At 33.7% G+C, this 12,283-nt stretch overlaps 1 protein-coding gene across 1 annotated transcript; it reads left to right on the top strand.

The window, feature by feature from the left end:
• Positions 1-8,262: 8,262 nt before the first annotated feature.
• On the top strand, positions 8,263-8,661 carry LOC136972318 (uncharacterized). Its single transcript, XM_067266872.1, has one exon. It carries the CDS (start codon positions 8,263-8,265, stop codon positions 8,659-8,661), a length of 399 nt encoding a protein of 132 aa, XP_067122973.1.
• Positions 8,662-12,283: the final 3,622 nt, after the last annotated feature.

Here is a 12,283-nt window from a genome sequence, read left to right as displayed (position 1 = left end):
TAAAAATTAAATTCAGTTTGTATCAATGTGGGAATAATAATTTAAAATGAATAAAAGTTTTAAATCTTTTGTGGACCATATTTTAGCTCTTGTGGACCACTGGTACCGGCATCAATATATTCGAAGATCGGGAACCAGAAAAAATTGTTTCATCCTAAAAGGGAAATTTGTGGATGTAATTTCAGTTTAAAAATTGCTTTATTGGGGTTAATTTAACAGTAATCTTATTAACTAAATTAGTTATACAACATAATACTGTCATTAAAAAGTTATTTGTGCTTCGAGTTAGGGACTTAATCTATTTGAAATGTCACAGGAAAAAATGTTCAGTGCCCTAATTGTGATAACCATTAGTGCTAAATAGAATAGCATTCTTAAACTGCATAAATGCCACTTTTACTTTGTTTTCAGCATTTGCTTTACACATACAGAACTGGAACAGTGATTACAAGATTATTCTGAAAATGTTTGGTTTAATAGGATATGGTAATGCAACACATGGTCAATTTACCAATGGAATGCCTCCTGGAAGGACTTTATAGGAGACGCCTATTTAGGTGTTAGACACGCGAAGAAAACCCGAAAAATTCCAAGTAGCCAACTCGCGAGCAACTTCCAGTGTTCAGTGCTTTTAATGAACAGCAAATACACAGACTTTCAAGAATCTTGCGGAGATTACATTTATAAATCTCATTCCTCTGTTACCGATTAAAGTAAGCTTACAGTTTTCTACATGGTGCTGAAACCTACTTTTTTGGGGATACAGGTATACATCGAGTTACGTCGTTTGTCAAAAAAGTACAGTAGAGCATCGATTATCCGACTTAATTGGGGACGGGTTGGTCGGATAACCGAAAAGTATGAAAAAATACATTATTAGTATAGTGTGTTAGGCCTGGTTTAAATACTAGCCTCCTTTTCATGGTCGAGCCAGTGCTGCCAACTAAAACATGCAAAAATTTAACAAAAATAATATTAAAGTAGCCAAAACATAACCAAATATTGTAACGCTACATCACTAGCGGACATTTGAATTTGCCGACTAGAACGCGGTCGGTTAACTGATAAGTCGGTTAATCGGGGGGTCGGATAATCGATGCTCTACTGTATATGAAAAAATCAAGTTTAAGTCGTAATATCACTAGAAAAGCGTTAAAAGCACATAAAACCATATTAAAATATGTACATTTACAGTAAATGTTAATATAATCATCAGAAATCCTAGAGAACGAAACATGAAAACATGTGTTTCTGGGTTGTCGTCTTATTTAGCGGTCTTTAAGTGCTCATTATTAGAGTTTTCCACTGTAGTTCTAATGTCTACCATTTGGCATCGTTGTCAGCGCCGCTCGATATTAGTAAATTTAACATAAATTAGTTTATTTTCTACTATCGCAGAATTAAGAACTATATTTGTTATTTAACCTTAAAAAATAATCTTATTTTATAATGTCTTAGAGCAGGGATGGCGAACCTTTTTGAGTCCGCGTGCCATATTGTAAGCATACTTAGCTTTGAAGATGTTAATGCGTGCCAATGTCTTAGACTTCGAATAATGATATTTAAAGAAATTAAATGAATACGCTTTAATTCGAATAAATGTAAAAAATCCGATTGAAAAAAAATGATCAGGTGATAAACAGAAAGGATGATTGAAAAAGACAGAAATCGTATGATACATTACGTGCCAGATGATTTCTCTTACGTGCCACTTTGGGCACGCATGCCATAGGTTCGCCATCCCTGTCTTAGAGAAACTACATTCACAAATAAAGATTCCGCGATGTACTGTAAACATCACCAAATTGTAAACATGTGCTGTACATTTACAAGTATGTACTGTACTGTACATGTATTCGTAAATTTAGATTATTTTTTTCTGCACTATATTAAAAACTAAGATTTATTTGTAAGCTTAAAATAGATTCTTATTAACCATATATTATTAAAAATGCCTTTATAAATAAAATACAGAACTGGGAATGGTAATTTCTGGTTTAGTCTAGTGACAAGTAAATTCGGAGATAGTAAATTCGACTTACGTCGCCTGTCCTGGAACCAATTACCGACGTAAGGCGAGGTATACCTGTACGATAGATTACCACCTATGGAATTTCGGGACTTTGAATATATACCTGAACTGAGGGGACCGAGACGAGTTCAACGATACCCTACTTTTGGACCGGAGACAAAAATAAGAAAGTTATCATAGTTTTTAAGTTATCATACTTTTTTAATGCTTTCATGCAGACAGCACCGTAGTTGCTAGTGCTGCCATCTCGTGGTAAAGTCTGCAAACAAATTTGAAAAAAGCACTCTGAACGGCAATAAATTGCACTAACAGTCGAATGCCACTTCCTTTTTTTCTTTTGTTCAAGAACTACCGTGAATCAATAACTAGTGACGTTAAACAATCAGCGGCCTGCCGGCGGCTCCCCTCCAGGGAGGAGTCCGTTGAGAGCACGAACAGTCGAACGCCAGTTCCTTTTTTTTCTCATGTTCAAGCATCGCGACAGCGCGGTCGGCTAGTATTACGAGCCGACCGCGAGCAATAGCGAGACTGAGGAGTCGTAGCCCCCGAGGTCGACAAGCGCGAGAGTGTGCAAAAAGGACTTAACTCGAACTGTAGACGATCAGTGTGCTCGTGGATCAACATCTGCCTTTGTTGAAGGTATATATAGCCGACTTGCCGGACTGCCTGTTAAACACGGGATAGGCTTAGCGGAGAGAGCGACGCGACTTCCGATTATCGCGCGATCATCAAAAAAGTACGATAACTTTCTTAATTTTTGCCTCCGGCCCAAAAGTAGGGTACCGTTGAACTCGTCTCGGTCCTCTGAGTTCAGATATATACTCAAAGTCCCGAAATTCCATACGTGGTAATCTATAGTACACCCCCTTTTTTAAAAACTTTTTTCCCTCTAGACACTAAAAGAGGGCCTTTTTTAGCAAACCCATTATGGGTTCGGCCAGGTCCACAATGGAGTGGCCGAGTGATGAGGGACGGGGTCCGACATATTTGGCCAGACCAATCCCCAAAAATTCTTGGGGATTTTTCGACCCGTCCAGAATCGATCCTGGGTCTCCCAGAGCGATAGGCTGCCACGTTTACCGCTCAGCCATCCGGCCGATGTTAAGTTAGTTGTAACGGGTCGTGGACAAAGAATTAATACATCATTGCAAACAAAATATTTTAGTTTATTAAAAATAGCTAAACACATACAAAAATAGACTCGGGATATCAGCCAGCAGGGATTTCAACCGAACAATAATGCACCCCAACAACTTGTACGGGACTAAAATTAACTGCGAATAACAAACTCAAACCCGATATACACAACCATTTTATTAATATAACCAGCATATGAGCCTGGCGTTGCTCAGGCAAGTAAGTTAATTCTCATTATAATGGAGAATTGCCCCGAATAAAATGATTTATTTTAAATTCTAAAATCTAAGAAAACTTGTTTGGAACATTATTTTGAATTTTTCGAATTTTGAACGAATTCAAATATTCGTTCGATTTCGTTTATTTTGGGTTACCCGAAGAGTGGAAATAATTAAAATATTTATTAATTTCCTAAATGTACACTATATGTGCCACTATTTACTTTCCTTCTTTATTATTTACACTTTATACTGACCAAAACTAACTTTCTCCTTTTCCCTCAGAGATTTGAATTTCCAAAAATCCCTTCTTAATCTACATTTCATGGCGTACCATACTAAAACGCAGTCAAAAACGCAAAAAATCGCATCTAAAATAGTACAATAGAAGCCGAGTTCTTCAAGGTAATCCTTAACCCTCTAGCTTTTCCACGCGGGGGGATTTCCAAAAAATTTTTATTAGGACGCATTCTCACGACGTACCATACTAAAGCGTAGTGAAAAATAAAAAAATCGCATCTAAAAGCTGTCTATCCGGATCCTCTTTTAGTAGACAGATCCGGGAAAGTAAAAACAAACTAGTTTTCGCAAGAGCGACAGTCTAATCTATCGACACAAATTTGTTCGCAATTACTCGAAATCGTTCCGTTAAATTGTGGGATTCTTTTTTTCCATTCTGCACAATGGGAAATATTTCCTGCTAAGCCGCACGTTGAAGATGAATCCTTCCGATCATTCGTTTAATCTGTTCGATCTTCCCGTAACAAGTTCGTGCAATTTGTCCATTGGTTTTCTCTACGTCGAATACTTGTGTGAAATTAATCCGCAATAGTTGCAAAGTGTTTCTTTATTCGTGATACCATGTGTTTATTTGTGAAATTCCTCCGTTAAATTCAGTATTCAATATATTCATTCTTTATTTAGGTACGTAAAATAATATACATGCCTAGTACCGCGAGGCACAACTAGACAGATGATACAATTTTACAAATTAAATTATACTAAATTATAACAATAGTTTAAATACATAACGTAATGATGAACAGTAAAAGAAGAGCTCGGTACAGTGATTGTGTGCACAAAGTGTGCATGTTTAGCACAATAACATATAAAAGTATGATAGTACAGATAAATGCGTGGTAATGTAGAAAAAAGGCGATATTACATTAAAACCCGAAAACAGATTAGAAAGATAAGAAAGGTAAGACGTGTTAGCATAAAGTAGATGTGATACAAAGGATATCCATAGTGAATCCGTTAATGCCTTTTAGTGTGCACGAGAATAGAACAAATTCGTGAAGACGTAATTACAACCGCGCTATAAAACAAGTGAAACTATGATACATTTATGATAAAATATTTACAATGAAGAACTTGCGTACAAAGATCTAGAACGTACGAAATTTATAGAGGTGGTTATTATTCCATACAGTAGGCCTACACCAGTTCCTATTGGGTCAAGTGCAGGTTGGGATCCTTGTCAGCTTTAGACACCTAACAACCAAATGCTGGACGCGGAATTAAATCTCTTTGTAATTTATGAAGTTCTTGCAGCCGCAAGGCCACTTTCTGCTTTGCTTTGTACAATTAGCTTCAATTGCAATCGTTCATTTTTAAGAATTGGACAATGAAACAGGTAATGAACGGCTCTATCTTCAACCCCACAAGTAGTGCACCGATTATTGATGTGTGATGTAAACTACACAAATAGCTAGCAAAATGTACTGTAAATGGTTGGTTAGGAATTACATGATATTACGGTTTGGGGAAAACCGATTATAGGTAGTGGCCTCGCGGACATTAGGCAGAAACTGATAAGTTATACTATGCATGCAGTAGTTCCAATTTCGCTTCCATTCTTGTATAGAATCCTCTCATAGAAGTCTTTACAGCAAATTTTTACTCACATTACTATAAGTACTCGTAGTCAGGAGAATGCTGTCAGAAGCAGCAGCCTTTGCCGTTTGCAGTGCATCTGTTCGTCCGTTGCCAGTCATTCCTTGGTGGGCACGAGTCTAGATGATGTAAAATTTGTTGTCCGAATTACAAACAATCTCAGAAGTAGCAGATTCGCTGTCGGTGATGATTCTAATCTGATTCTGATCTCTCAGCCTGAAAGAGAAAGCAGTGTTCCCCCAAACGGAACTGCGTACGGGATGATTCAGTGTCATTCTGGTAGATAACAAAGGAACAATCAATCTAAAGGGACATTGTCGTTTACTTTTGAGGCATCAGTAAAGATGACAATATACATAAAAAGTACAGTAAATTAACAAGTGACTGATCGCATTCTCGAAGAAACACGACTCAGATGGCTTCTCTCAATTGTTCATTACGCAACAAATACAGATTCCGTTTTAAAGCAATTTGGAGTCTGTTAGGTCAGCCTACCACCCATTTACGAAAATGGGTAGTCTCCCGAAAATGAAACGGACTGAAACAGCGCATCGAGTCTACATTCTGTCAATTTAGTGTAGAGCACTTTCCAACCCCGTCGGCGTGAACACTAAAATCAGAAAAACCGCCCACTGACAACCAGATTCCATAATAGAAGAAATGAATTTTGTGAATTATGTGTTCCTGGGTAAACTTATTGTAAGTATACAGAAGTTTGATGCTTGTGCAGTGCTTTTGTTTACACAACCTTAATGAAATCTCGAAAAGAAAATAAATACTTTCGTTTCCTTAAATTGTGACGTTAACACGCTAATGTTAATGTCACAATTTATTAGGAAGCGAACTCATCTATGTCATAATTTATAACTTTAATTAAACACTACATACAGTTTATGTATTATCTATATACCATGTTATCTATATATCATGTATATATTAATATACGTGTATATATATATATATATATATGTGTGTGTGTGTAAGTGCGCGCGCGTGTGTGTTAATTAACCCGTAAGTAGTCTAATACTTTAAATATACAACAAACAACAAATTAATAATTATTACTACAGAACAAGTTAATAAAAAATAACAATAACATAAAATAAAAATATATTTTATAAATGTACTGACGCATAAATTTAATGTCGTAACTTTCTACGAATGAATCGAGAGTTAAATATTGAAGTTTCGTAATGAGTATTTTCTTTTACTTTTTTGAGATTTCAATTTTTCTGATAAGTCTACAATCGACATCCTTTTTCGAACACAAAAATACTTCATTTCCTTGTAATACTTCTGCTATTATTCAAACTTTCAAGTCAGCCTGTGAGGCAATTTAATTCAGCAGCTTTATCAAATGGGATCTCTAATCTTAACTTTACAAGAAGGTACCTTTGCAATTATCAATACCTTTGCAAGTTCTATCAACGCAGACAGCGCTGAATATGAATCACCCAGCGTCTATAAAATAATATATACAAAATTAATATATATACCTAAAAAGTGTTACATATTTACTACGATTCTTTCAATAAAATAGATTTGTAAATTATACACTCAGTTATAAATAGTATTTCTACAACTTTAATAAAGTCGAACAGAATATATTGAACGAACTTACTCGAATGATGAAGTTCTTTTCAACATAAAAGAATCCGCCGATGCTTAATCCAAATGAATTTTTACCGTATCTTTTCATAAAGTTCAGCATCTTTAAAAGAAAAAATGTTTAATAATATTAAATTTATAGACGGATAGAAAGAATTTAAATGTATTTGTATTACCTTTATTTTGGTTTCTAACGGTAAATCGGCAGAACACAATTTATTGATTTCGATGAATTTTCCGTACAATTTTCCGTTTTCGACAAATTAAAATAATCATCATAAAAAAATTGTAAAATCGGTATATAAACTCTTAAAAATTACATTGTAATTAATGAATCAATTTCAATATTATATTACGAAGGCTATTTTTTAAATAAGGTCCGTTTTTTAATAAGAAGAAAAATACTGTAAATATCATTAAAATATATCTTTTTCCATATTCTACATACTTTTATCTACTTTTCTACATAATTTCCATTTTGTTTAAACATTTGTCATACCGCTCAACAATTTTTTGAATTCCGACTTCAAAGAAATCTGCCGCCTGTCAAGAAGCCCAATCCACGACTGCAGTTTTCACTTCTTCTTCGTCGTTGAAATGTTGACCACCAAGGAACTCCTTTAAGTATCGAAACAAGTGAAAATCACTGGGTGCAAGGTCTGGACTGTGTGGATGATTGTATCGAGTCAAAAACGATAAAGCACTGTTTAATCTGTTTACGTAGATAAACTTTATTTGGTTAATGTTACCCTAGGTATACAAAATGGCGACTCGTCTCTGACTCCAGCAATCAGAAGACGGAACAGTGGAGACGCACGTTCTAACCTAACCTAACCCATTCTAATAAATTACCATAATTATTAGCAACCAAATTATTAGAATAGGTTAGGTTAGGTTAGGTTAGAACGTGCGTCCCCAGTTCCCTGTCTTTTGATTGTTGGGATCAGAGACGAGCCGCCATTTCGTATACCTAGGGTAACATTAACCCTTTATTTTTATTCTACGCGATTTGTTTTTATTTAGCACCATCGATCCAGTTAAGAAAAAAAAAAAACTTCTTTCGTATTCGTAGCTTGCTTCACATTGTTCACATTTAGGTTTTGTTTATAATTTCAATTAGAAAAATTTCTGGGAATGTCCCTAATTATATTTATCAGTTTAATTTTTGTTAACAGGTAGGTCTATTCTTCCGGAATGTATTTACAGGAGAATTAGGATATATGAATTAATATCAAATAAATAATGTGGTTTTTTTTAAATGTGAATAAAAATGCGTGTAGTTTTTGTTTAAAATAGTTTTATTCATCAAAATATTTACTTCACATTCAATTATACTTTCCTATAATTGAATGTGAAGCCCATAGAAGCCCTATGTCGGGGCTTCTATGCGAATTAGTGGTTAAGAAAATTGAAGAAAAAGTTCTACACAGCTTCAGAAACAATACAGTTTACTACAAGAGATATGTTGACGATATCCTTATAATATGGAGAAGTAATCGAGGAATCAGTACCTTTATAGAAAGAATTAACGATAACGAAGACGGCCTACGTCAGAAACTGGAGCTGAAAAGTTCAGTTGAGATACACTTCTTAGACATCAATATCACTTTTAAGAAAGGGCATCTATCCACTAAAGTGTATACTAAACCCACACATAGCCCACTCTACATCCCGCCACAGTCAAATGATCCATTTCGTTATAAATTGGCAGCCTTTCGTACCTTAGTCAGGAGAGCTTTTACTTATTGCGATCGTTATAGACAGGGTTAACGAAATCGACAGGATCATGCGAGTAGCTGAGAACTTGGGCTACAGAAGAAACGTAATTAATGGTATCGTGAGGAAGTTTGAAAAGAGTGACGCAAGAACCTCTAAACAAAGGCCTAGTGGATATACTAAGTTTACATTCAACAAAAATGTACGGGGCATTATGAAGAAGATAGCGGACATTAAAAAATCAACATTGATCTTAAAACGAGCTCCGAACCTCTACAAAATTCTGAGAACTGATAAAGGGGAGATTAAGAAAAAGGATAAAGCTGGGGTCTTGTAGGATCCTTTATGAAAACCAGCAATTAGGACTAAAACAGGAGTATATAGGGGTTACAACGAGAAACCTAGGTGTAAGAATCAAAGAGCATAAATATGATGCAAGGAAAAGTTCTAACGCAACGATACTGGCCCAGATGGCCCAGGCCGAAGGATCCGTCGTTGAATGGGAAGAGGCGGAAATCGTCAAACAAATATATTCTCCAACTTTAGCAAAGACGGCGGAAAAAATAGAGATATACAAGAGTAGACTCGACAACAGACGCATTAACGCCAGGGACGCTGAGGGATTACCGTCGGCTTGGAAGTTTGCAATTAAGAGACTTACAAATGGCTCATGATTTGCGATGTGTTTCGTATTTGGAGAACTTTAATATTTTATTATCTGTTAAATGATGTTAGCGTGTACTAATAACTTTGGTATTGTTATGTGTTTGTTAGTTTACATTTGTGTAATTTTTGCGCTTTAATTCTAATTTTAATTAGTCGCTTCGTTGTCGGTTTTTTTGAATTTAAATATTTTGTGTTCCATTCTTTGGAATTATTTTTGTTCGTCAGTTCAAACCTGAGGATGATCTATGGAATAGATCGAAAACGTTAGTTTTCTTAATTAAAAATTCTCTCAGCAACTTATAAAGTGGTGGTTATTGGAGTATATAAATTGCCATATTAAAGTTTCTATTAATGAGAATTTTAGTAGAAGGAATAGTTAACATAATGCTATTTAACAATTCTGGTTAAGAAGAAAATGAAGATCAGATTCAACTGAAATATTCATTAGAAAAAAAGCACAAAATTTATTTTGTATAATTTAATAAAATATGATGACATATTTTAGTGTATAATACACTTCAATAAAAGTTTCATAGATCTTTAAATATTAAAATTTTATGAAATTCAAATACAGTGATAACTGATTTGTTTATTCATTCATATATTTATAAATAAGATATAACTCGATATATTTAATTATAATTATATTCTACATTTAAAACATGAACTGTTCTCCACTCAATAGTTTTTCTTTTGTCTAACGGAACGATCAGCATTACAATGCGTTTAATAAAGGTAACAACACTCGGAATTTAAAATTTGTTCCAGGTAGTGAGATGGATTATATGTATTTCAACGTCTTTATACATTTAGATACAAGGTATAAGCCTAACATTCTAACATAAAGAATAGAATAATTTTATGAGAAATGAGTATTTGTCAATAATTATAAGATTTAACTGAATATTATTAATATTAATAATAATACTTAATATTATAATTAAGTTATTAATATTAAATTGAAAATAATATTTTTGAGGTTATTTTTTAAAGCTCATAACCAGAATGGCCTCCTTTGTTTACGATTGCCTTTTTAGGGAAAGGCACTATTTTTATTCTCTGGCACTCCAAAGTCAGCCAACAAACAATCGAATTGTCGACTGCGAAATCTTGGTCATTCCGAGAAATGTTCTTAAAAATGAAGGATCAAGTCTTTCAGAAAAGATTGCAAAAGATTACTAAAGTTGAGAATAAAATTATTGCACAAATTGCAACAAATATTTAAAAGAAAACAGCTTTCGATAATGAATCCACTGATATTTGATAGAGATTCATATACCCCAATCTTCAGTTCTGACAAATTGTTAAATTTGTAGATATCTATTGCAAAAACTTACGTATAAAACATACACTCAAAAAAATTTTCATTTAAATAAGTTAGGCAATTCTTAATTAATTATGTTAGAAACATTTTTTTTTCAGTCGTTTGTTACGTTAACCCAATTATAAATTAGAATAACTTTTTAATTCGTTGTTCATAAATACTATTTAGGATACGAATACCATAAAAATTTCATTTTTAATTAATGAAAGAATAAGTTATATTTTTAAACAAAGTTTCTAACAATATTTATTTAATAACACACGACAGATTTAAATTTTACTTACCAAAGATGTGAAACGAGATAGTCGAAAAGATAGATGCAAAGTTTCGACAACCAGAGTCATTAAACTAATAACTGCAAGACGCGTCACATAATTTAGTTCAAAGTAAACAACTGCATAGTAAAAGAGATCTGTCTGAAACATTCCGAAATAATAAGCGGCAGGAGTGTAAATTTCGCAAACTAAGTTCAGTTCTTGTACATAAGTCCCCAAATCCCAATGAGTTTCAATCAAGCTTTCGATTTTATTCCTTAGAAAACTTTCATATTTTTTCAATTCATCGACTGCATCAGATAAATTCTTAAATCTCTTCGAGATTATGACGGCCCATGCACCTATAACAAGTGTACAGCAATATAATTGTCCAATTCCGTAAATGCATACTAATGTGATATTCAGATTACAGAATGCGAGTTCCGACTGTGAATTAGTTATTCGTATTAATGTAAAATACAGAGAAAAGTCAATTATAGTAACAAATGGAATTATTGAAAAAAAGAAAAGTTTAAGTATAGATATACAAAGAATTTGAATATCGTCAGCCGTTTTTTTCCTCTCCTTCGTATCCACTGTTGTTTCTAGGAAAGTAAAGCCTTTTCCTTTTAAAGAAACTGAATTGAAAAGCTACAAAAATACCAAATGTAGTTAAAATAAATTTCATGAGAAAACCTATTTTGTTATGTAGGAACATTCGGATCCATCCGACACACACCAAATTGTCTGTTACTTCTTGAGTAGAAAGTATTATGTTAGTCCACATAAATATCTCTATAGCTGTTTGGTACAAAGGATATAACTTTGACAGACATTTCCACCTTTTGGCTGGCTTTTTACAATCGCAATTCATCATTTTAATTCCAAATATCTGACATTGAGAGGATTGGGCTTAGAAAACAAACAATGCACAAACTACGTTTCGCGTAACTTGCATACATGTTTTACTCTTAGATATCAAGGACTTGATGAAAATATGAAAAATTGTAGACTTGGAATCGGTTTTGGATGCAAATAAACCAAATTCAGCTTTTCTTAAATCAGAAATTATTTCAAATAGGGCATTACACAAACGATTGATTATTTGATGAATAGCAACAAGTGAGCGAAACTGCACTAGTCGTCTTCATTTCTAAACATATAATGACAATACATTCTAAAGAGAATATATTTTTGATACAATATTACGCAAAAAATCGATTTTCGCTTTATTTTCACGTAAACAATACTGCAACAGCGACCTTAATTAGTAAGTGACATTTTATGATGCTTTTATGATATTGATATTATATCTTTACCGTTTTAATACTTACAACCACTAATTGAATTTTCGTCACGTGACTGCTATACCAAATTGAAATCGATCGTTTGCATTATATCCTGTTAAAATTATTTTAACTTGTAATGAAAG

Source organism: Centruroides vittatus, unplaced genomic scaffold, assembly GCF_030686945.1.
Source record: "Centruroides vittatus isolate TY-2023 unplaced genomic scaffold, ASM3068694v2 contig_290, whole genome shotgun sequence".
Taxonomy (NCBI): Eukaryota; Metazoa; Arthropoda; class Arachnida; order Scorpiones; family Buthidae; genus Centruroides; species Centruroides vittatus.
This window is presented reverse-complemented; position numbering and strand designations above follow the sequence as displayed.